Source organism: Balaenoptera physalus (assembly GCF_965194825.1).
Source record: "Balaenoptera physalus genome assembly, chromosome: 4".
Taxonomy (NCBI): Eukaryota; Metazoa; Chordata; class Mammalia; order Artiodactyla; family Balaenopteridae; genus Balaenoptera; species Balaenoptera physalus.
Window position 1 is genome coordinate 21,039,981 of NC_138891.1, and position 24,509 is coordinate 21,064,489.

General features: G+C 40.3%; 1 protein-coding gene across 7 annotated transcripts in view; it reads left to right on the plus strand.

The window, feature by feature from the left end:
• The window catches only part of ARMC8 (armadillo repeat containing 8), a 105,214-nt gene that overhangs the window by 74,183 nt on the left and 6,522 nt on the right, over positions 1 to 24,509 (plus strand). For all 7 annotated transcript variants that reach the window (XM_082459793.1, XM_082459787.1, XM_082459792.1 and 4 more), the window contains 7 exons: positions 3,777 to 3,859; positions 4,171 to 4,252; positions 8,283 to 8,369; positions 11,494 to 11,586; positions 13,939 to 14,088; positions 14,803 to 14,898; positions 20,183 to 20,278. In XM_082459793.1, coding sequence (XP_082315919.1) covers positions 3,777 to 3,859; positions 4,171 to 4,252; positions 8,283 to 8,369; positions 11,494 to 11,586; positions 13,939 to 14,088; positions 14,803 to 14,898; positions 20,183 to 20,278 — 687 coding nt within the window. The remainder of the gene's footprint in view (positions 1 to 3,776; positions 3,860 to 4,170; positions 4,253 to 8,282; positions 8,370 to 11,493; positions 11,587 to 13,938; positions 14,089 to 14,802; positions 14,899 to 20,182; positions 20,279 to 24,509) is intronic.

The window sequence follows — 24,509 nt, forward strand, 5'->3', positions numbered from 1 at the left end:
AGTTTGGTGGGAACAAGGGCTCTGTCTCCCGCATTGTATCTTCCAGTTTTAAAACCATGCCTAGCACTCAGTGGACACTCAGATATTTGCTGAATAGGTAAATGTGGGTATGTAAATAGGAGCTGTGCCCTGTTTGCCCTTCCTTGCCTACTCCCTGATTTTGTCCCCCTGTCCTGCACTATCTCCAGTCTCTTCTAACCAACCTTGCTTCCCATGTCACTTCTGAACATGATAGTTTTGCCCAAACAGACTAACACAATGTTTATTTACTTGACTGCAAAGAATTGGAGGTAAAATAATCATTGCTCTATCCTCTCATTTTACTGAAGGCCCAGAGAGGTCAATTGAGTTGCTCAGAAGCATAGAGCGAGTCTATATGCCTACATGATTGCTACACCTGTCCTGTGCCTTGTCAGATTTACATCTTTGGTTAGATGTGGCCAGTCAGTATTATCCAGAAGTCTCTTTCAAGTCTTTCCCATGCCCAGGTTTCTTAAGCACCAGGAGCCAGTCTAATAGTATTTCTCAGTTCTTGGAGAGTAATCATGTGTCCCTGTCTCTGCCCCAGCCCCCATCACTTTATTTTCTGATAATGTAATTACACTCAGTACAGGCAGCTGTTTCTCCCAAGTTATCCCTTCTTATTCTCAAGTAAAATTTATTTCCCAAGCCACTGGGAAGGAGCTTTCAGACTTCTGCATCTAGCTATCCAGTGCCTGAGACTTTTGCCCCAAGTTTTAATTTCCATCCCATGCTAAAGGTCCTGGTTTGGGCTTGTCTTTTTCAAGAACAGTGGCTAGTCCTTGATTGAAGTAACCTGTCAGTCAACCAGTCTTTGACAGTTGCTGTAGCACAAACGATTAGATAACTTGGAAAACACTATAATCCCAAACAAATAGTAATAAGGTCCTAACTAGTTTATTGGAGTGAGACTAGTAAGGAAATGAATATAAGGTGTACAGTGCAAAATCACTTGATTGGGTATTCAGGAAGAGATGGAGTCAAAATTGACACAAACGTAGTGCCTGGGTGACTGGGAGAATAATAACACTATTAGAGTGACAGACAGACAGATGTAGAGAAAGAGCAGGCTTAGGGAGGGAAGATAAACTCAGCCTGGGACATAATGAGTTAGACGTTCCACCAAACATTGTGGAACTTATGTTTGTGTTTAGCAGGCACTTGGAAATATGAAGCTAGAGGCCAGGAAAGAGAATTAGCCATATCAAGCTGATTTTGAAGTCATAGCAGTATCATTTAAGTAGAGTAAGGATGAACAGAGCTTTGGGACACATGTCCATTTAAGGAAGGGAAGGGGTGAGAGGTCTGTAGCATAAAGAGGTTAATGTTTGGGCACTTATGTCTTTTATTTATTTATTATTATTATTTTTAATAGGGAGCATTTTCTTTTTTCAAATTTTATTTATTTATTTTATTTATGGCTGTGTTGGGTCTTCGTTTCTGTGTGAGGGCTTTCTCTAGTTGTGGCAAATCGGGGCCACTCTTCATCGCGGTGTACGGGCCTCTCACTATCGCGGCCTCTCTTGTTGCAGAGCACAGGCTCCAGACGCGCAGGCTCAGTAATTGTGGCTCACGGGCCCAGTTGCTCCGCGGCATGTGGGATCCTCCCAGACCAGGACTCGAACCCGTGTCCCCTGCATTGGCAGGCAGACTCTCAACCACTGCGCCACCAGGGAAGCCCACTTATGTCTTTTAAATAGGAGTGGGAAAGGGAAGAGGATCCAGTGGCGTGGGGCAGAGTAAAGATGCAAGAAAGAGGGGTGGGGAAGGGGGCAGGGCTTTGAGCTGTAAGTACCCAGCTTCAGCAGTACAGGAGTGAAGAAGAGAAGTATGGAGACACGTTAATGAGAAGGGGGAAGTTGAGGCAACTTGTGTCCCAGAAAGAAAGCAATGCCCCTGCAAAAATGAGGTGAGCGCAGAGGGACTGAGGGTGTGAGGGAGGTAGGAAGCGTTACAGGTAGGAGGTAAACATCCTAAGGAGTGTGGGAGTCTCCTGCAGGGGAGTGCAAGGCTGGTGGGCCTTCGGTGAGGACCCCACTGAGGGGGGATGGCGTGCCCTGAGAGACCAGGCAGCCGGGTTTGGTGGGTTTTCTACTGTAATACCAGCAGTTTGGGATCTGAAGCAGGAATGAGTTGTGGGAGGACAGTGGAAAGGAATCTAATATGTGGAGTATCTGAGCAGGGCATCCAGGTGAGAAAGAAAGGTATATGAGGGGCCAATAGATAGGCAGACGTTCCGGGGCTGGAAGTGACAATGAGGACGGAGGGTGGATGTGCATAAAGGTAACGGTGAGATTAGGTTTGGTCCGGAGTGAGAAATAGATCAATATGTAAGTTTTCTTCAGCCACCTCGGAACCTGCAAATCACGATGTTTTTAAAATAGTGACCATTCCTCCTACCCTACAACTGCAGTGTGGTTCCCTGTTCTTAATAGTTGGTAATCTTCTCCCAGGCACTGTTCATTTCAACTCTTATTTTCTTCTCTTCCCATTCGGCTGGAACATCCTGAGATTTCCCACCCTCTCCTGTTCTGAGGTCAGCCTTTAACTCCTCTCATTTTAGTCTAGGTCAGTGACCCTCGACCTTGGCTGCACACTGGATTCTAACTGAGGAGCTTTTTAAAAAAAATACAGGTGCCTAAGCCCCGCCACAGAGAGTCTGATTTAATTGGCCTGGGACTTTGTTAAACTCCACAGGTGATCTTCCTACGTGTTCTCCCAGGTGAAAGTAATGACTCCTGTTAATGTGTTGCCCACACTGGGAGCTACCTGAGGAGCACGGGACTACTCTAACCAGGGCGGTGTTACAAGCATGGCTGAGCATAAGGACGCCAGAGTCAGATGCCTGGATTCCTGTCTCAGCTCCGTGATCCTAAGCAAACTCTGGATTATCTAGAATCTTCAATTTCCTAATGTGCTGATGGGGAATAATAATGCCTACAAAAGGCTTAAGTCACATAATGTAACATGCTTATTAGCACAATGCCTGGCACATAGAAGTACTCAACAAATAATAGTTGTTTTTGTTAATATTTGTGTTTTGATAGCATTAGCATTTTTTCTTAATATGCTGTTTTTCCATAGGACCACACAAATTAAACTTAATTTCTTCCGCACACTATTTTGTATCTATGCATTGTTTAATGAAGGAAAATCGTAGGCTATCTTGTTTTTAAATTAAAAAAAAATAAAGCTTCATGATTGTAATGATTACATGTAGCAGGACTTGGTGCTACAGTGAAATTTGGCAAGGATTACTTTTCTAAATATTTAGCTTAATTTCCATTTGCTTGGTAAGAAAGTAGCCACAGGGTGGCTCTGTCAGAAACCCACAGATTTCTTTTCATAAGGGCTGAATGTGGACCGTGATTTTTCAAGAAACTCACTCTGGGAGGAGAAACTCTGGCAGGAACCTGCCCAATGGTAGTTCAGTAATATCTTGCTTTTTCTCAATACTGTTTATGCAACACCTCTGCAATATTTATCACATGTAATTATTGTTTTAAGTGTCTTTAAAAATAAATGAAGAAACATAATCTGCCCATAAGCCTGTCATTCAGTCTGGCAGGTCCTTGGTGGGGTAGCCCTCCCTTTCTGATGAGCTGCCTGCCCCCACTGCAAAATGATTGTTCCAGAGGCAAAAACTCTTGCTGAAAACATTAACTTAAAATGGACATTAACATACTTGCATTTACAAGCAGTGAAGTTTGTTATCTTCGTGTTGTTATTTATGCAGCATTAACCTTTTTCTCCAGATCATTGAGACTGAAAATATGATGGACCGAATTGTGACTGGCTTGTCTGAGTCTAGTGTCAAGGTGCGGTTAGCTGCCGTCAGGTATGAGCTTTAAATGGCCTGAATAAAAATCCTTTGCCGTGTGTTTAACCTGTTTCCTTTCCGGACCTTCACCGAGTAAGCACAGAATCCAAATGTTACTTGAAAGTATTCTCAGGTGAATTCATACAGTACGTAACACTATTTAACAGAGAAGCTAGCCTGAAAAGCCTGTGAAGTCCTGAAGTAGTTGAATTAATGATGTCTGTAGATAAACTTGAAGTGTATATTAGTAATTGTGCAATGCCAAGCGGTGTGTTTGAAAAGTAAAAGTTTCGGCTTCTTGTGAAGCTAATTTTGATTATTCTTTGTAGATGTTTGCACAGTTTATCTAGATCTGTGCAGCAGCTTCGAACCAGTTTCCAGGATCACGCCGTGTGGAAACCTTTAATGAAGGTAAGAAGAAAGCAGCAAGTCCACACCTGTTCCCACCGAGCCTTTAGTGAGCGAGGTAGCTGACTGCACTCTCTGGTCTAGGAGTGTATCTGATTTTTATGTTAAAGCGTTTTGAACATTTATCTCCTCAGATCTGATGTTCTAAGCCTCTTTAGAACGTGCAGAATGTGTTTCTGAGGTCAGCATCTCATGTGTGACAGGGGAAGTACATGCCTGACTTTCTTTCATTAAATGAAACTCTAGTTACTCATCTGATCTCCCTGTGTGTCTAGTATTACACTTTAGACTTATATCCAGAGTCATCTTTGTAATTTTTAGTTATAAAAAAGAAAGGAATCAGCCATTTACAGATATAACCTGTTCTTAGTCTTTTGGCAATCCCTGGATATTTTTTAAAACAATTATTACTTCCTGTCTCTCTATTCCAGAATGACTTCTTTGTTAAGACCTAAAGGTCTTTCCTTGAGGGCCAAAAAAAAAAGAAAAAGGTGGTTTAGGTCAAACAGATATCTGAATTGAGACTTAGAATATGCACAGGTTGCTACTAATAATGTTATCCCTGATACAGTACAGAACCACAGGTCAAGATGGTTAGTCTCACCATCATTTTTTCTTTTTTTTAAGTAACTATACACCTTGCATTTAATCAACAGATTTATTTGTTTAAGCTTTTGGTTTTTTGTTTTGCTTTTTAGTATCTACTGTGAAAGCCTCTGGGCACAGTAAGTCTACCAAAAATTTTTACTACAGAGCTCTTGCCCCCAGCTTAAAGCCTCAGATTACATTAGAGGCATAAGTATGGTAGAAATAGTTGGGGGAGGCTTCAGGCAGGAAGATTACAAAGTAGCTTTGAATGCAAAAGGAAGTCAGGAGGGTTTTCCAGAGAGGAATAGCATGAACAGAAACATTACGCTCTCCTTAGTAAAGGAATTTTACTGTCGCCACTCTTGCTTGTTCTTAGATTGCACCTTTTTCATAGCAGCTTAATCTTGATTTATTGATTCTGTCCATTCAAAAAAATTTTTTTAAACATATTTTAATTTTTTTTTTTTTTTTGGCTGCTTTGGGTCTCCGTTGCTGTGCGTGGGCTTTCTCTAGTTGCAGCGAGCGGGGGCTACTCTTCGTTGCGGTGCACAGGCTTCTCACTGTGGTGGCTTCTCTTGTTGCGGAGCATGGGCTCTAGGCGCATGGGCTTCAGTAGTTGTGGCACGTGGGCTCAGTAGTTGTGATTTGCGGGCTCTAGAGCACAGGCTAAGTAGTTGTGGCTCGCGGGCTTAGTTGCTCCGCGGCATGTGGGATCTTCCCGGACCAGGGATCGAACCCTGGTTCGACCAGGGATCGAACCTGCCAATGCAGGGGGATTCTTAACCACTGCACCACCAGGGAAGTCCCCATTCAAGATTTTTAAAAGTGCTCTCCTGTTTCCCAAAATAACTTACAAATATTTTCTCGGGAGCCATTTTCTCTGATTGCTCGGCTTGGTACCCCTCTCTCATATGAATCAGAAAAGGAGCAACATGTGGTTTCTGGCTAGTTCTACCTGGGCAAAGGTCTGGTGAGCAGTCTAAAAGGATTTTGAGCACTTGGTTACATGTGGGTATAATTACTATCAAACTACTACTATGTTGCACATTTAAAGTATAGTATTAAAAGCCTGGAAGTAAATGAATGATTTATTTCAGATACTTTTAGGTTTCTCTTAGTTCAGAGGCTGTTTGCATGTCTATTGATTCTTTTTCCCCTTTTGCTTTTTCATGTTTTTAAATGTTGGTTAGCAAGCCACAAGAGAGTAGACATTTGATTTTAGCTAAAACTTTTATTTGTGATTATTTTTTGTTCTTATTTTGGTGAAATTCTATTTGATCAGTGTTAGATGTCAACTTCTGAGTTTCACATGTTCAGTCTTATACTGTAGTGAGTAAATGCTTTTAAGAATTTCATAGAATCTTTTCTGTTTTAATTTATTATTGTTATGTAATTTGAAAATGAAACTTATAAAAGCAGATTAATCTCTATAAAACAATAAATAATACTTTAAAAAGTGAATCATATCAAGCAAAGCAACCTTTTAAAACAAGTAATAGCCATTTATTAATGTTTCTTTTAAAAGTTACACATTTTTAAAGTCATTTTTTTCTTCTTAACAAAACACAGAATGCCCCTCCCCCAAAAATACCCTGCTGTGAATTCATATGATTGCAAATTCCCCAGCACATAGACCAGAAACAAAGCAACTTTTTAAAAGCCTTGATAGGCGCTCACTTATTTCAGTCAATGATTCTAAGTAGTATAATTTTGGAAAGTGATTATTTCTCTTAATTCAGAAGCACTCGTTGAGCACCCACGCTGTGCAATGCCATTTAGTTGATAACAGGCCAGGATAAATTAGACTATAGATATTATTATAGATTATTCCTTCAAGAAGCTTAAATTTGTTAGTAGGAAAAGAGATTGGCAGGGCTGCACAAAGAATTTGAAAGTGAACAGTAGTAAGGGCCCTAAGAGAGGTCACAGACAGTAGCAGTGGGCACTCAGGAGGATAGGATGACTTCTGATTGGAAGGGCTCCAAGGAGGCTTCTGGAATGGGACAGCCTTAAGGCATGGATAGAGTGTATACCTGAGAGACATAGGAAGGGCATGGCAAAGGAAGGGAAGGGTGGAAAGGGTGTTAAAGTGGGTTGTGGCACACACAGAGATCAGCCTGCATAGTATATGAGATGTGATCTTTATCAGTTAGCTAATGATTCACAGAAGAGTTAAAACACGGTATCTTAGGAGAACTGGTTCCATTTTGTAATTCTTGCTTGTTCTTAACTTGGGAACCTCAGACTTGATTTAGCTGATAATATATTTAACTCTCTGAATTTTTTGTGATGATCCATTTCCAATGTGTGTAACTAGAGCTCCTAGGATTACTTTTGGAATCATAAGCCTCATCCTGATCTGATTCCAAATGCAAAGGATTTATTTGAAGTGGATATTGCCTATACGTGGTAGTGTTTCTGAAGCCTTCTCAGAATCTAGAAAGAGGAGGTTCTGATCATAGCTAATGGCAACGAACCTTTGTCATCATGCTGTGTTGTTTTCTGAGTTCAGTAAGAGTCCATGGCAGTTAGTTTGCTGTATAACTGCTATGTGCCTGATAACAACAATTATGGCAATAAGTTACCTTTTTTAAAACCTTATTTATATAACCATTACTGTGTGACAATTACTGTTCTAAAATCTTTTCATATATTAATTTTCACATAAACTCTATGAAGCAGACACTATTATTATCCCCATTTCATAACCAAAGAATTCATACACCTAGTTAGTGGTTAAGCTGAAATTTGCACTCAAGCATTCTGTGTTCTTAACTCCCATGCTATGCCGCTTACCTTATTATTCACTAAATCACATTTAATCTTAAGTAGTCCCATCAAGGAAGTGTTATTTTCCTCAGTTTGAAGGCTCAGAGAGGTTAAGAAATGTGCTTAAGTTCACACATCTAGTAAGTGGAGGAGTGAGGGTTGGAACCAGGACTGTGTGATTCCAGTCCTGAGAACCAGTTTCCCACCTTGCCCTGCCTGAGTAGTAGCTTGATCCATCCATGTTCCTAGTCAAACAAGTCTTTCCAGAGACATCAGAAAGTCTCAGGTCCTAGGGCAATTCTGTGGTTTCATAAGTGGCCTGAATATGGTGGAGTAAATTGGGTTAACTTGCCCCAAAGCAGTTCTGTGGTCTTCAAACTTTTTACATAGAGCACCCGCTCCCTGACTTGTGTCTATCTCCTTTTCCACGTAGCAGCCCCCATCCTGGCAGTGGGGCTGTAGCTTCTCCTCCAGCAAGATAGATGTGAGGGCCTTAGTCAGTCATAATGACAGCACTATGTAAAGTTTCACTCGATGTCAAGTGGATCTTTCCTAACTATCTCTCCAATATGAGAAATCAGGTTGAGAGATACATTATTTTTGTTCTCATTTATTCTTGTGATCTTACCCCCATGGTTGCAAACCATTAATAGTATCTTATTTTTTAATTTCACAGGTTTTACAAAATGCACCAGATGAAATCCTAGTAGTAGCGTCTTCCATGTTATGTAATCTTCTTCTCGAATTTTCTCCAAGCAAAGAGGTTAGTGTTGATTTTCTCTTCCTAGACGACTTTTGCCCGGCCTACCTAGAGTTTAGTTAAATAGTTTTCACAGTAGTGGACATTGAAATTTGAGGATTGGTGCTTAAAAGCTATTTCTGAGTTGTTTGGATTGGGGAGACATATTAAATCATTTAAAAATATGATTATCATTTCCTGTTATCCCTTTTCTGCCTGGCATATGAAGTGTATTTAAAAGATATTACAACTTACAGTCAATCTAAACTGCCTACAACTGCAAATGTAGGAAATAATTACACAAGTAATAGACTATTTGCAAATTATATTTACTAATGAATACATTAAGACCCAATTTTTTAAACCAGGATTACAGGTCATTTCAGGAGATAACTGCTGGCATTGGAAAATAATCTTTTTAATGTTTAATGTTAATGGTAGTTGTTTAGGGAAGGATTGCATTTGGGGATTTTTTTTCCCCTTCTTTTATGCATTTTATAAATTGTTTGAGCATGCATTATTTTTATAATAGGGAAATGGAAATAAACTTTAATAAAGGAGGGGGGAAACCTTACAGATTTAGTTTTATCGTGTTAAAATATCTCCGGCCTGCCCAATCGTGAACTAGGTTTAGACACCATCCCTTATTAAGTACATTTAGTCGTCCCATTTTGATGAATGTCTTTCTACATTGTAACACCTTCAGGCTTTTGACTGGTAGTTAGGAAGACATTATTAACAAGGTGGAGGTTCAGAGACAATTATTCAGCAAGCAGAAATCTTGGAACAAAAAGGGAGAAACAACTTCCTTCAGTTGTTCTGAAGGAAGGGGAAGGCGAGATAGGATACCAGAGCTTCTGTCTGTTCCTCTGCCCTGGTGGTGGGGGTCTCGGCTGAGGATGATCTGGTTGCAGTCAGTGCAGTACTTTTAATCATCCTCAACAGCTCTTATGTTGCCTCAGCTCCACCTTCAGAATATTTAGGGTCTAGTTAGAAAGTAAGTTAGATGAACTCAGGTATAGGATCATTAATATGATTGATTTTTTAATATTAAAAATAAACTGGACTCTTAACTGGAAGGGAAGGAAATGGTATAAGAGCATTTATTGGGCCAGTTGACAAAATGGGAATATGGACTATAGATTCAAAAAAAAGTATTGTTGTAATGTCAGTTTCTCTGAATTTGGTAAGTGTTCTTTGGTTATCTAAGAGAATATTCCTTGTTCTTAGGAAATACTCATTGAAGTATTAAGGGTAAAGTGGCATGATGCCTGCATTCTGCTTTCAGAGGGTTCAGAAAAAGATAAATAATGTGGATATGGGTGTGTAGAATGAGAGACATAATGATAAAACAAATATGGCAACATGTTAAAAATTGGTGAATCTGGTATACAGATTGCCAACAAACACATGAAAGGATGCTCAACATCACTAATCACTAGAGAAATGCAAATCAAAACTACAATGAAGTATCACCTCACACCGGTCAGAATGGCCATCATCAAAAAATCTACAAAGAATAAATGCTGGAGAGGGTGTGGAGAAAAGGAAACCCTCTTGCACTGTTGGTGGGAATGTAAACTGATACAGCCACTATGGAGAACAGTATGGAGGTTCCTTAAAAAACTAAAAATAGAACTACCATAAGACCCAGCAATCCCACAATTATGAGAAAACCATAATTCAAAAACTGTCATGTACTACAATGTTCATTGCAGCTCTATTTACAATAGCCAGGACATGGAAGCAACCTAAGTGTCCAGCGACAGATGAATGGATAAAGAAGATGTGGCACGTATATACAATGGAATATTACTCAGCCATAAAAAGAAACGAAACTGAGTTATTTGTCGTGAGGTGGATGGACCTAGAGTCTATTATACAGAGTGAAGCAAGTCAGAAAGAGAAAAACAAATACCATATGCTAACACATATATATGGAGTCTGGAGGGAAAAAAATAAAAGGTTCTCATGAACCTAGGGGCAGGACAGGAATAAAGACGCAGATGTAGAGAATGGACTTGAGGACACGGGGAGGGGGAAGGGTAAGCTGGGATGAAGTGAGAGAGTAACAGTGACATATGTACCCTACCAAATGTAAAATCGATAGCTAGTGGGAAGCAGCTACATGGCCCAGGGAGATCAGCTCAGTGCTTTGTGACCACCTAGAGGGGTGGCATAGGGAGGGTGGGAGGGAGGCGCAAGAGGGAGGGGATATGGGGATGCATGTATACATATAACTGATACAGTTTGTCATACAGCAGAAACTAACACAACATTGTAAAGCAATTATACTCCAATAAAGATGTTAAAAAAAATTGGTGAATCTGGGAGACGAATATATGGAAGTTCCTTATATTAGTCTTGCTACTTTATAAGTTTGAACTTATTTCAAAATAAAAAGTTTTTTTAAAAACTGCACAATTTGTATATAAATCTGCATTGCTTAAGACATTTCTAGAATCCACTTGAAAGATGGCCTTCTAAGCATTTGTTAGTGATGATACATCAGTCCTCTAAGGTTTGAATTTTTTAGAAACTACAAAACCTATTTTCAGCCAAGTAATGGTCAGACTAACTCATGCTATTTTAGATATAAAATGTGATATGTGACCATAAAAGTACAAGACTGTTTTGCTTGTATGCTTGATAAGTAGTCCTGAAAGTAGTTCTAAAAGATGAATTCTACAGCATGTTGATGAATAAGATTAACAATTTGTAAGGAAGATAGTTCCATTCTAAACCAGCCATATTGCTTCATAGTCACAACTTGTAAAGAACACCTGAGACACATGCTGCGTGAAGCGGGGGGTGGCCATCTCAGAGGAGGGTGAGAAGAATATGGATAGGTAATGGGATCATAAGGGTGTGTGTGAAACGTACACAGAATTAGGCTATTTCCTGAGTCTTTCAGGACTACAGAGAAAAAGGAAACGACAGGGTTTATTTTGGTTTTTGGATTTGTGAGAGAATCATTGTTCTTGACCTTCTCAAGGTGATTTTTATGGCCGCCTCACTCCCTGCTTTGTGAAGGTTGCTTGGAATTGGGTAAGAGTAGGAAAGAAATAGGAGGCAGAGTGCCAGGGTATATATACACTTAGTTAACAAACCTGACTTTAAAACTGTTTTTTCTCCTTTCTAATCACAGCCAATTTTAGAATCAGGAGCTGTAGAGCTACTTTGTGGATTAACCCAAAGTGAAAATCCTGCTTTACGAGTGAATGGAATTTGGGCTTTAATGGTATGTTTCACAAAGAGGAGGGAGCAGTTATCAAAGTTAAAACTAAAGAATGTGTTTTTGAAATGCCTGGAATTTTCTTTTTTAAAAATCTTGCTCTTTTGGCCCAGTTTTCTGAAGACTTAGGACCTAGAAGACTTCATTCACCTTTCAGATTCAAATATAAGCAAGTTGCTTGGCCACTGTGTTCCTCGGTTCTCCTGTTTATTAAGAAAGGTGGACAGGTGTTGAAACTTGACATCTAATTTTGGGAACAAAAAGTTTTCCTCCTCATGAACGTATTGATATCTGTATAGCGCTGCCTACTTCACAAAGTACTTTCGTGTCTCCTTTATAACGTCTTTGTGAAATAAGCTAGAGAGTGTACATATTTTACAGATGAGTAAGCTAAGCGCAGAGCAGTTAAATAACTTCCCCAAGGTAACAGAATTGGGGTATACATGCTCAGTGATTTCTTAACAGTTTCTAGTAAATAATTTATAATAATCTGAATTCTAAAACTATATAACTATGAAGTCAGAGAACCATTTTTCCTTAAAATTTTTTTACATAAAATTTATTGAAATTGAAAATAGAGTAATTCTCCATGAATTTTTAAAACATAATTATAGTAGTTATATTTCAATACTGTGTGCCAGACACTAAACTAGGTGTTTTATATTTGCTATCTCTAATTTTTATTTTACATTATATTGGTATATATCCACCTTACAATTGGGAAACTGGAACTTAGAAGGTAAATGAATCATCTAAGGCCTCACAGCTAATAAATGATGGAAATGGGTTCTGAACCTGTCCCAAGCCCATATTCATCTCCCTGTACTGTGCTATATTTGCTGTCTTTTCACACGAACTTTGGATGGAAATAATCATCTTCCAAGAAAGCACTGAGTGTAGTAGATTCACAGTTATTTTTCTCCTTAACTTACCAGCTTTTGGCACTTCTCTTTCTTGAAACTCTTTCCCAGGACTTAATTTTTTTTTTTTTTTTGCCTCCCTTTGTACTTAGCCTCCTTTTCAACCTCTTTCTCAGGGAACATTCCCCCGAGTTTCAGTTCCCAGTTTCTACTTCCCTTTACACTACAGTTTCAGGGACTTCATCTACTTTCATGGGTTCAACTCCCCCTAATAGAAGAGGTTGCTTTGGAATATACATATCCAGATGGAACTGTACCCTATTCGCCAGGTCTATCACTTAAATGGTTAATGGGACTTCATTTGAGGGCTCCCTGACAAGCACAGTTTTAATGTTGAAAATTGAATTTATCCCACTCCTCAAATTCATATTAACCATCTTATTCTCATCAGTTTCCATATTATCAGTTATTATGTTCTCTGTCCACAAAATATAAAACCTTGGAATTCTCTTTGACCTGGGTCTCTTGACACCCAACTCAGTACTCTTTTTGCTCTGCCATGTTGCCTTGTGTTATTAGGTAACTTGATCTTTCATATGTCTTAGATCCTTAATTTTAAAAAGTTCCTGGAGGGCAATAACCACGTATTATAATAAGTTTCTAGTTTACAAGAGATTTTTTATACCAAAAGTTGATTTATGAATTATTTAGAATCACCATGTTTTTTTTTTTTCCTTCAGACCTATTATAGCTTTAGGTTAAGGTGGGGTAATCCATAATGTGTCCAGAAAGGAGAAAAAGGAGCAAAACAACTCCTGCCCATCTGGGGCTGCTAGTAGGTTGGATACACCTCCCACCCCCGAGAGCTTCCTGCATGATATGGCCCAGCGGATCAGCACCTAGCATAGAACTGTGAACACAGTAGGTGTTTCCTGCGAGTAAAGTTAACAAAACCCACTACTTATTTTCATGCATAATAAGGGAGTACATTTAAGTCTTTCTCAAAGTGCATGGCACAGTATAGTTGTTAGTAGTCATTTTGTTATTAAAGTGCACACAAAGCAACTTGATAACCAGAAGGATATTCTCAAAAGTAACCAAGCTCATAGATACAGAGAACAGATTGGTGGTTGCCAGAGGTAAGGGTGGGGATGGGAGAAATGGGTGAAGCGTTTGGTTTTTTAATTTAAATAAATTGAATTTTAAAAAATATAATAGTAGATTTTGTATTTATTTGAGAAATCTTAAGACATGCAAATGCCATGTCAGAAAGTGGTCATATTACTCATAGAGGAGTATATATAGGAGTGACAGTTATCTTTCTTCTGACAGACAGAATTATAGGTGATTAACAGGAATCAGAAAAATGATGTGACTTATCCTTAAGGATTTTCTGCAGATTCTGTTTATACTTTGAAAATTATCAGAATTACTATTAAAATATAATTTAATAATGCAAATATAGGCATGATTCTTGAAACTTCTTTAATCCTTTCAGAATATGGCATTTCAGGCTGAACAAAAAATAAAAGCAGATATTTTACGAAGCTTGAGTACTGAACAGCTATTCCGGTTATTATCAGATTCAGATTTGAATGTGCTGATGAAGACATTGGGCCTTCTTAGAAATCTCCTCTCTACTCGCCCAGTAAGTAAAATCACCCAGGTTTCCAGATTAGCTACCCCTGCATATGCCTGTTTTGCAATCACAAAACATTGCCCTGCCTCTCTGCTCCCATCAACATCTGCCCAGAAGTGTGATTCAAATGCTGCCCCTTCCCAGAGAAGCCAGGAGTTGATGTTTAGACCTGTCACCTTCATAGGTGTTCTGGGAGCTGTTTCACCATATGGGCACCTAACCCTCCACTCCTGCACTGCCTGTCCTCTCGTTCCTCCGTGCTGGATGGGAGCCAGCCTTGACTTGTTACTTGATTTTACTTGATTTGCTGGCCCGGATGGGTTTTCTCGTCTGCCTAAATCACTTATCTCTGGGGCCTCAGCTTCTTTCCCTTTAGAGACTCCTTCTCAGTGCTATTCCGTAGACACCTCCCTGCCCCGCCCACATTGACTGGATTGACCTCTGAAGGTGTCAGCATGGAGAGCAGTGGGCATATGTCAGAGCAGGAGAGGCTGAGCCTTGGTGTGGGGTCTTTCTCGTTCGTTGTTCTCTAATGTTCCCTGAGCAACAGGGTCAGCGGCCTTCAGGCAGATACAGAAACGTGGGTGGTTCCCTTCTCTGTGCCTCACTTGTTTTCTGAGTCTTCTCTGTACATTGTTTAAGTTTTGGAAGCCTTCTGTTCTTTTCTGTGGTCTTTTTCTTTGTTCTCCAAATGTTAATTATGGGTTTCCCATTGTTTTACAGCACATAGATAAAATAATGAGTACTCATGGAAAGCAAATTATGCAAGCTGTCACCCTTATTTTGGAAGGGGAACATAACATTGAGGTCAAAGAGCAGGTATGTGTTCCTTTTTTTCTTTTTTCTTTTTTTTTTTGTAGGAATATCTTCTGAGTGTGAGTACCAAGAGAGATGGTAATTAGGAGTCTCCTGAAATATTCAAGTCTGCAAAAGACAGGGTGCTGAGATCAGAGGTGCTGTAGAGACAAGAAAGGTCTGAGGGGAGAGATCCTTCACCACCCCTTAAACTCTCTTCAAGAATTCCTCCTCTTGGAATGGAAGAAAACATGACCAGAGTCTATACTTTTACCCTCTGTGTCATGCTCTGTACCTACTATTCGTCTCTACAGGGATGGCCACCTCTGACCATCCTAGAGTGAATCCTTTCTCCAGGATTCACTATTTCTAGCCCTCTATATCACCATGCTCTGAACTCAAATTCCTACAATTCCCTGATGAAATAATCCCTTATGCTGGAGACATCTTTTATTTCTTTATTCTCATGCTTCCCAGTTCCTTATTTCTATCCCATACCCCTACTTTCTGTTGTGTTTCAATAGGGCAAGTTTAAGGTAGGCATGAAAATACAGAGGCTATGCGTTCATCAGGAGACAGTTTGGGAATTACTTTTCTATAGTTCCTGGGATTTATTATAGGATTTTTAACCTAGTATATATTTTGTCATAAAAGGAAAAGTCACCTGCAAACTTAAATTTTTAACACAAGATCTGAAGTTATGGTAATATTCAGCTTTCTGACATAAATGTTGGCTACATGGGTGTGTTCATTTCACAGTTCACTGAGCTGTACACTTATATGTATGGAAGAAACTTGCCCAAGGTTATCGTGAAGAGTTGGACCCAAAGTCTAACTGCAGGGCCCACGCTCCTTATCCTCTGTGTTCCTGAGTTAGAGTAGTTCATCAGGCTTCAAAAGAACAGTCCAGGAAGCAAGAGTAGTAGGACTTGGGAGCTGTGTTGGAATTAGTGAGCAAAAAAGGTGATAGATTTGACAAAGTGCTTTTAAGATGGATGTTTTAGGTGATTTCTATTGAAATTCAGTAATAAACAACTATGTTTTTTGATTAACAGAAATTTAACACAGATAAACTATGATCTTGTAGGCATCACTGAAATTAGGGTGAATGAGATTTGTTTCTGGAACACAACAATAAAGAAGAGGCAGTGTTAAAAATAAACTATTCTACCTGGAGAGCATAGACATTTGTTTATAAAGACAGCTCACCTAGATAGAATTCCACTAACTTGAAAAGCGAAGCAAGGTAGAAAGGTGAGGCAAGATTTGGATGAAGGCAAAAGAAAAGGCCAACAACAATAGGGTGTTTTGGCAGGATACAGTGATACCCTCTCACAGATTTGGGTGATGGTCCAGAAGTAGGCTACTCTGGGGAGTCTTAAACTGTCTGGTTTTTAGCTAGGAGTTTAATTCTTCTCAAAAGTATCAAAAGATACATTCTTTTCTTTCTTTTTTATTGAGATATATTGATACACAATAAGATACATGTATTTAAAGCATACAGTGTGATAAGTTGACATATATATATATACCATGAGACGATCACCATGATCAAGATGGCAAGCATATCTATCACTGTCCTTAGATCAGGAACAGGACAAGTATTCCATTCTTACCACTCCTATTCAACATCATACTGAAACTGCTATCGAGTACAATAAGGCAAGAAAAAGAAATAAAAGGCAGACAGATTGAAAAGGAAGAAATAAAACTCTTCCCAGGCAACATGAAAGTCTGTGTAGAAAATGTCATGGAGTCAAGCTAAAACTAGTCAGTGAGTTAACCAAGGGCACAAGAAGAATCAGTTGTATTTTTATATACTAGCATGAACAAGTAGAAATTGAAATTTTAAAAACACTATCATTTATAATAGCTCAGAAAAAAATGAAACTATGTCTAAGTCTCACAAATTATGTGCAGGATCTGTTTGCTGAAAACTATAAAACACATAAAGAAAGCAATCTAAGATCTAAATAGATATATTCCATATTAAAATGTCATTATATATTACCCTTTACGTATGTTGTTGGATTCAATTTACTGAAATTTGGTGAGGAATGTTTCACATCTATATTCATGATATTGGTGAATAGCTTTCTTGTGATGTCTTTGTCTGGTTTTTGATACTGGAGTAATGCTTGCCTCGGGGAATGAGGTGGAAGTGTTCTCTCTTCAATTTTCTGCAAGAAAATTTGTGAAGAATTGGTCTTCTTTCTTTCTCAAATTATGGTGGTATGTACCAGTGAAGCCGTCTAGACCTGGTGTTTCTTTTGTGGAAAGGTGTTTAGCTACAAATTCAATTTCTTTTATAGAAATAGAACTATTCAGTTTATCTGTTTCTTCTTGAGTGAGCTTTGACATTATGTCTTTCAAGAAATTTGTCCATTTCATCTGTGTTTTCAAATTTATTAACATAAAATTGTTCAAAATATTCTCTTATGTTTTTAAAGTCTGTAGTATTCTTTGCAGTGAACTGTCTTTTGTACTTTATATTGGTAATTCCTTTTTTCCTGATTCAGTCTGTCTAGAGGTTTATCAATTTTATTGATCTTCTCCAAGAAGCAGCTTCAGTTTCATTGATTTTTTCCCCCCCTTTTATTTTTCTATTATCTATTTCAGGGGTTGGCAAACTTTCTACAAAGGGCAAGACAGGTATTTTAAGTTTTGCAGGCTATACAGTCTCTGTAGCAACTTCTCAACTGTGCTTTTTTTTTTCTTTTAACATCTTTATTGGAGTATAATTGCTTTACAATGGTGTGTTAGTTTCTGCTTTATAACAAAGTGAATCAGTTATACATATATATATGTTCCCATATCTCTTCCCTCTTGCATCTCCCTCCCTCCCACCCTCCCTATCCCACCCCTCTAGGTGGTCACAAAGCACCGAGCTGATCTCCCTGTGCTATGCGGCTGCTTCCCACTAGCTATCTATTTTACGTTTGGTAGTGTATATATGTCCATGCCACTCTCTCACTTTGTCACAACTTACCCTTCCCCCTCCCCATATCCTCAAGTCCAGTCCATTCTCTAGTAGGTCTGTGTCTTTATTCCCGTCTTACCCCTAGGTTCTTCATGACCTTTTTTTTTTTTTCTTAGATTCCATATATACGTGTTAGCATACGGTATTTGTTTTTCTCTTTCTGACTTACTTCACTCTGTATGACAGACTCTAGGTCCATCCACTTCACTACAAATAACTCAATTCATTTCTTTTTATGGCTGAGTAATATTCCATTGTATATATGTGCCACATCTTCTTTATCCATTCATCTGTGCTGAAAGCAGGTATAGACAATGTGTAAGCACGTAGACGTGGCTGTCTTCCAGTAAAACTTTATTTACGAAAACAGGCATTGGGTTGGGTTGTATTTGGCCCACAGGCCATAATTTGCCAATCATTACCTCTATATCATTGATTCCAGTTGTTCACATGAGTGTGTGTGTGTGTTGCTTTTATCTCTGCTCCCTAGCTCATGTGTTAAATTGGCTTGGCCCACGAACTAAATCAGTCTCTTTAAGATTTGGTTTCTTGTCTCCTCAGAATATTTACAGTAGGAGTACGTGGGCTTCAAAGCAGAACTCTAGGTCACTCTGCCATGCTGGACAAGGCTGAGGATGCATAGGTGTATTCTAACACTCCAAGAAGGGGAATCACTTGCCTATCTTGCTGGCCTAGGCTATTCTGAGGACTATTTCCTGAAATCCCCCCTTATACCCACTGTCTTAGTAGGAAGAGAGGGGTAGTTCTTCCCTAGGTGAGTCTAAATTCTTTTCCATGGTTAGAGTCCAAATCTGTTTTTCCCCCTTGCTTTCCCCTCAGTCCTGAAAAATTCAAGGGTGTTGTGCACGTCAAGACTTCTGACAGGCTCACCGTGTACCGGATCACTGTGAAATCTGATGTCTTCCTCAGATCATCTCTCTCCCACTTCTGGGGCATATCAAGGTCTCCTCTTCATGATTTAAGTACCCTGGAATGAATAGTCCCTCAGTGCCTTGGATCATAAATTGCATTTTCTGTTTCCTATATCCTAGAGGCAACCTTTTTTGGTTCAAACATCAGGACTCACTCCTTAACAATCTAGTTACTGCAGTGCGGTAATCTAGGAAAAATGAGATCACACACCCTTTAAGATACCTGAGGGTTTGGGCCATAGCAAGAAAACGTTCTCCTCAGTGAGCTATAACCTGCAAGCTTAACTAGCTTAAGTCTAGCAAAGAGAAAGGCTAAAATTGGAGAAAATTATTTGAATCCAGGCACCATCCCCACCTCTCATCACTTTCTTTGAGTAATTCCTTACTCTGCTCCTGGACTCAGTGTCACTTCCTCCAGGAAGCCTTCCCTGACCCTTGCATTATCACACAAATGCACTTAGTACTTTCTCAGTTCTGTTTTTACCTCAGTTGCACCCCAGTGAAATGTAATTGTGTGCTGGCTTTGGAGTTAGGGAGAGTGTCCTATTCCTGTCTCAGCCTGTTGCCCAGTGGAGTGGGCAGAGTGCACGCACATTATAGGTGCTCGGCCAACGTTTGTTGAACTGCTAGGGCTGTCACTGGCTCAGTATCCCTGTCACCGTCCATTCACTTTTACCTTAATCCTTGCCTCTTGCTGGTCTGGCTATGAGACTGTAACAGCCAACGAGAACAGTCTTTTCCTCCAGTACCAGCGTGGTGATTGTCCTCATGATAGACTGTCCTGCCAACTGGCACAGGCTCCCTCTAACCTCCACATTAGGCCAGACTGGACTAAGCTCCTTCACACATTTTGCTTCCCTTTCTGTTCCTCCAGTAGGGTTCAAACAAGTCAAGAGGTCCTCATTGCATGTGGCTAGTGGACGGGGATCCAGAAGGTCATGAGCTTGGAAGCAAGTGGTATTTGGAAGGGGAGGTAGCGGGGAGTTACAACACCTTTGAAGTTTCTACCGAAGAGACTACCTCTTTGAAGAAACCTTGTGTGTTAGTAGCAAGAGCTTCTCTTAAAAATGAAATTTTCAAGAAAATAATAATAACTTACATTTTCCCTTTGATTTATGTGATAGCATGAACTATGGCTGCCTTTGCCTAGCAGTGATGGTTTATGCCCAGAAAGAAGCCACTGAAACATTTGGGTTCTCTTTTACCTAAGGCAGACTGTCCTTAGGTGTGGTTACTTTTGTTGGCAATGACGTTATGAGATAAGAAATCAGGGCATTCAGAGCGGAACCTGTGAGAATCCATGTACTTCAGATGGGAAATTGCCTAAGTTCTTGAGAGAGCTTGAGTCTGGGGACTTCAGAGCTTTCCTGATCGCTGGCCCTTTGTTCTTTTCCAGACACTGTGCATCCTAGCCAACATAGCAGATGGGACAACGGCAAAAGAACTTATTATGACCAATGATGACATCCTGCAGAAAATCAAGTATTACATGGTAGGCCTTTGTCCCTTTCATGGCTCTACACTAGCTGCACATTAGAAGGCAAGCACCGTAGCACTGTGAGCTCAAAACAAATTGTGCGGAGATTAAACAAAGAATAGACTCCTCTGTAACAGATTCCAGGAACTCTCTTCCATCCTGAAGGAAAAAACGACACCAAGCTCTTGAAGCTTGTGCCATTCCCCACCCTATCGTCTGATTGCCTTCCTCTTAACACAGTGACAACTTGGGCTCTTGGCCTTCTCTCAGTGCCCCCAAAGCTTCCCTCTCAAAGCTTCAGTCCTGTGCGGATGAACCGTCTAGCCTCTGGTATCTCTGGCTCTTGTTCTTTGATCATTCTGCTTTCAGTCACAGTCTGCTACCTACTTGCAAACACCTCAGCCACCTACTGCCATGACCATACCCGGGATCTTGTCATCACCAGAATCTGCCCATTGCCAAAATGGAAATCAAACATCCCTCCTCTTTTCATTCTGTCGGTGTCTCCTAGCAAAACCCTAATCATGGATGAACCTGTCTTCTCTTTGCCTCCTTGTCAGAGTTAACAACTGCAGAGAAAGGCACAGAACCGGGCTGACTGGTTTCATGTTAAATTCACATTTACAAACCCCACATGGGCACTCAGCACTGCCTGGTACCCTCCTGTGATTCTCCAGCAAGCTGGTGCCTCCATTCTCCAGAAGAATATGTTCTTACCTTCTCCTCATTCTTTAAACCTCACCTCTTATCTCCCTCATCACTCTTAGTGGTGACCTCACCTTTTGTTTTACTAAGAGGATAGAAGCCAAAATCCTTCAGCAGTTCCCTATTACACCTTGAATAAAATCCATCCCCCCTTTTGATGGCCTGTGGAGTCCTACATGACCTGACTCATCTGTATCCCCCAACTTCTCTCATTCCCCTCTTCCCTTTGTTCACTACACTGACCTCTTTCCACTCCTGGAAGAGGCCATGCATGTTCTTTTCTGCCTCAGGACCTTCACACATGCTGGCTCCTGTGCCTGGAACACTGTTCTCCCCATGGGATGCCTTCTCACCTCTCAGATCTTAGCTCTGCTAACACTTCCTTGTGGGCTCTCATCTGCGTGGGTTATTCTTTGTTACTGCATAATTGAGTGAAGTACTCCCTTCAGAGCACTTAGCTCAATTATCGCAACATATAGTTGTTTGTTTGTGTGCCTACCGACTGTAAGCTCCCTGAGGGTAAGGACTGTATCAGTTCTGTGCACAATTGTATATCCATCACCCTGTACAGTGCCTGGCCTTTAGTATATGCTTAGTAAGTATTTGTTGAATGAAAACCATACTGCTTCAACCGGGAACTCCCTTATCCTCCAATACCAGATCCACATAGTATCTCTGTAATCTTCTGAAAGTTTCTCTGGACTTCCCATCCCCATTGAGGTACACCTATCTCTCTGCTGCTGTTCAGAGCCAGACTTAAAAGCGTCTTCTGCACGTGCTCTCTCCTTCCTCACCACTAAATTCACTCTTTAGCCCACTTCTTCTGGCCTCCACCCCCATTGCTCAACTGAAACTGTTCTGGGTAAGGTCACCAGTGACCTCCTGTTATGCCAAGTCCAAAGGATGGTTTTCTCTCCTCAACTTTCCTCACTTATAGTGAATTTCAGCACAGCTGTTTCCTCCTCCTGGAAACATTCTTTTCTCTTGGCTTCCATTCCATTATGCCTCCCTGCTTAGCCCTGGACCTTTATCTTTTCTCTCCCACATGTACTCTTGAGATTGATGGTTCCTACCCTTTGTTGCATGGTGGAGGAATCTTTCAAAGCCTGTTGCCTTGCCCCTTTCCTCCCGAGATTCCGATTTAATAGTTCTGGGCTGTAGCCTGGGCATCAGTGTTTTTTTTTTACAGTTCCCCAGGTGGTTCTTAGGTATAGCCAGAGCTGAGAACCACTGGTTTAGGGACTCTCATCCACTCCCACGGCTTTTACTGTCATCTCTATTCTTTGTTTGGTTTCTGGGCTCCAGTTCAGTAGTCAATTTTGATAAATAGATTAGGCATTATCTTATTTACACTGTCATGGTATCAAGCAATACAAAACACAACCACAATAATGGTTACTGGCCTTCAAAAGCCCTGACAACAAGCTTCCCTGATGGTGTCTACAGCTTTACAAATGCTGGTTCTTTTCTTAATGGGCAGGAGGGGTTGGGGAGCAAGGTCCGAGGGTCACACGGAGGGTATTCGCCAGCCTAGACCTCTCTTCTGAACTCTGGACTCGTATATCTTCCTGCTTACTCAGCATCTCTCTGTGGCTGTCTGAAGCCTCTTGAGGTTGGTATTTAAAAGTCGATTCTTAAGTATCTCCCCTAAACCTAAATTTCTCCCCTCCTGACCTTTTCCATCTGAGTAGAGTGGCTCTGCCATCTACCCGTTACTCACACCAAGGAGTCAGTCTTTATTTCTCCAGCTCCTTCATCTCGTAATCCAATTTATCAGTTGGTCCTGTTAGCCCGGCCCCTAGCCGCTCTGGATGCTGTTGACTTCTTTCTGTCGCCACTGCTCTCACCCTAGTTCAAGCCACAGCCTCTCATACCTGATTGACCATAACAGCCTCCCAGACACCTCAGCACTGTCACTCCAGTCCCTTCAACCTGGGTGACCTTCTAAAAATGTAAATCAGGTGTTGTCCCTCCACTGCTTAAATCCTTCAGGGCTTCCTGTCAACTCAGAATGAAATCTGTCCTTACTCTGGCCTGCAAGGGCCTACAATTTAGCCATGCCTGCATCTCTGGACTAATGTTACTCTACTTTTCCATCTCAGTATGCATAAGCTCTACAGTTTCTTCTTACCTCAAACCTTTTCGCAAACTTTTCCCTCTTCTTGGTACCTCTTGCTCTTTGTACACCTGGCACCTTCCTATTCTTCCTATTTTTTATTCTTCCTCTGTATAAATATCGCCTCCTTCAAAGAGATCTTTTCTGTCCATTTCACTTAAAATTAGGTTCCCACCCCTCCACCCTCCAGTTTTCCCTATCACAGCAATTTGTTTCCTCAAAAAATGTTTATTGAATGAAAGATGGATGAACTTATATGTAGTAAATACTTACTGTTGTATTATAAATAAGTTCATTTATTCAACAAATACTCATTGCTGGCCTGATGCTGGGAGCAGATGACACATTTTATTCTGTTTTGTCTTAGTGGAGCCCCAACTGGACAGCTCTCTAAAAGTCTTGGCAGGTAGGAGGGAAAAAGAATCACCAACCATAGAATTCTCATGAAGGAAGGCATGTGCTTTTCTTTGTCTCTGCTTAGTTCAGATATAGTTCTACATGGCAAGATGAGTCTGTCTCAGCCTTCAAGAAACTATTGAGCATATATCGTGTCACGGTATTTCACAGATATGCATAAGTTATTTAAGTGTAGTGGGGACTTTCTTTTTTTAATTGACCAATTAAAAAATCATCTGTAACACAGAGATCAGACTTGTGGTTGCCAAGGGGGGTGGGGAGGGGGAGGGATGGACTGGGAATTTGGGTTGGTAGATGCAAACTATTACATTTAGGATGGATAAACAACAAGGTCCTACTGTATAGCACAGGGAACTCTATCCAGTCTCCTGGGACAAACCATAATGGAAAAGAATATTAAAAAAAGAATGTATATACATGTATAACTGAGTCACTTTGCTGTACAGCAGATATTGGCACCGCATTGTAAATCAGCTATACTTCTGTTAAAAAAAAATCATCTGGAAAGATTGTTTTACCACTGGGTCCTCTTTCATTTAGGAGAAAGCACTGTATATGGATAAATAATAACTTAAGCAAAAATGGTTGTACTTTCAGTACATAAAGAGAAATAAACAAGAAGTGTGTTTCAGGAGAATAGGAGGCTCCTTAAGAATAGTAGAGACTTAGTCAAGTTTTTTGTGATGTGCCTATAGAAACAAGAGTACTTTGAATCAGATAATCAGTAGCCAAAGAGATAAATACTAAGTGCACATCCTTTCAGTTTATTGGCCCTGAATGTTTCCTACTGTAGAGAAAGTATAGTCAAAAGCATAGACTTGTCATATGCCAGTGTTCCTGTGTGTATGGGTTGAGTGATAAATTGCAGACTGCACCTGTGGCCCTAGAGGTGTTTTGTTTGGCCAGCCAGAGGGTTTCTAAAATTTGAGTGTGAATGTCTTTTGGCAAGGCTTCACTTCCCAGTGTGCCGGATTTCCTACCATTCTCTTGTCTTTAGCCCAACCTGTT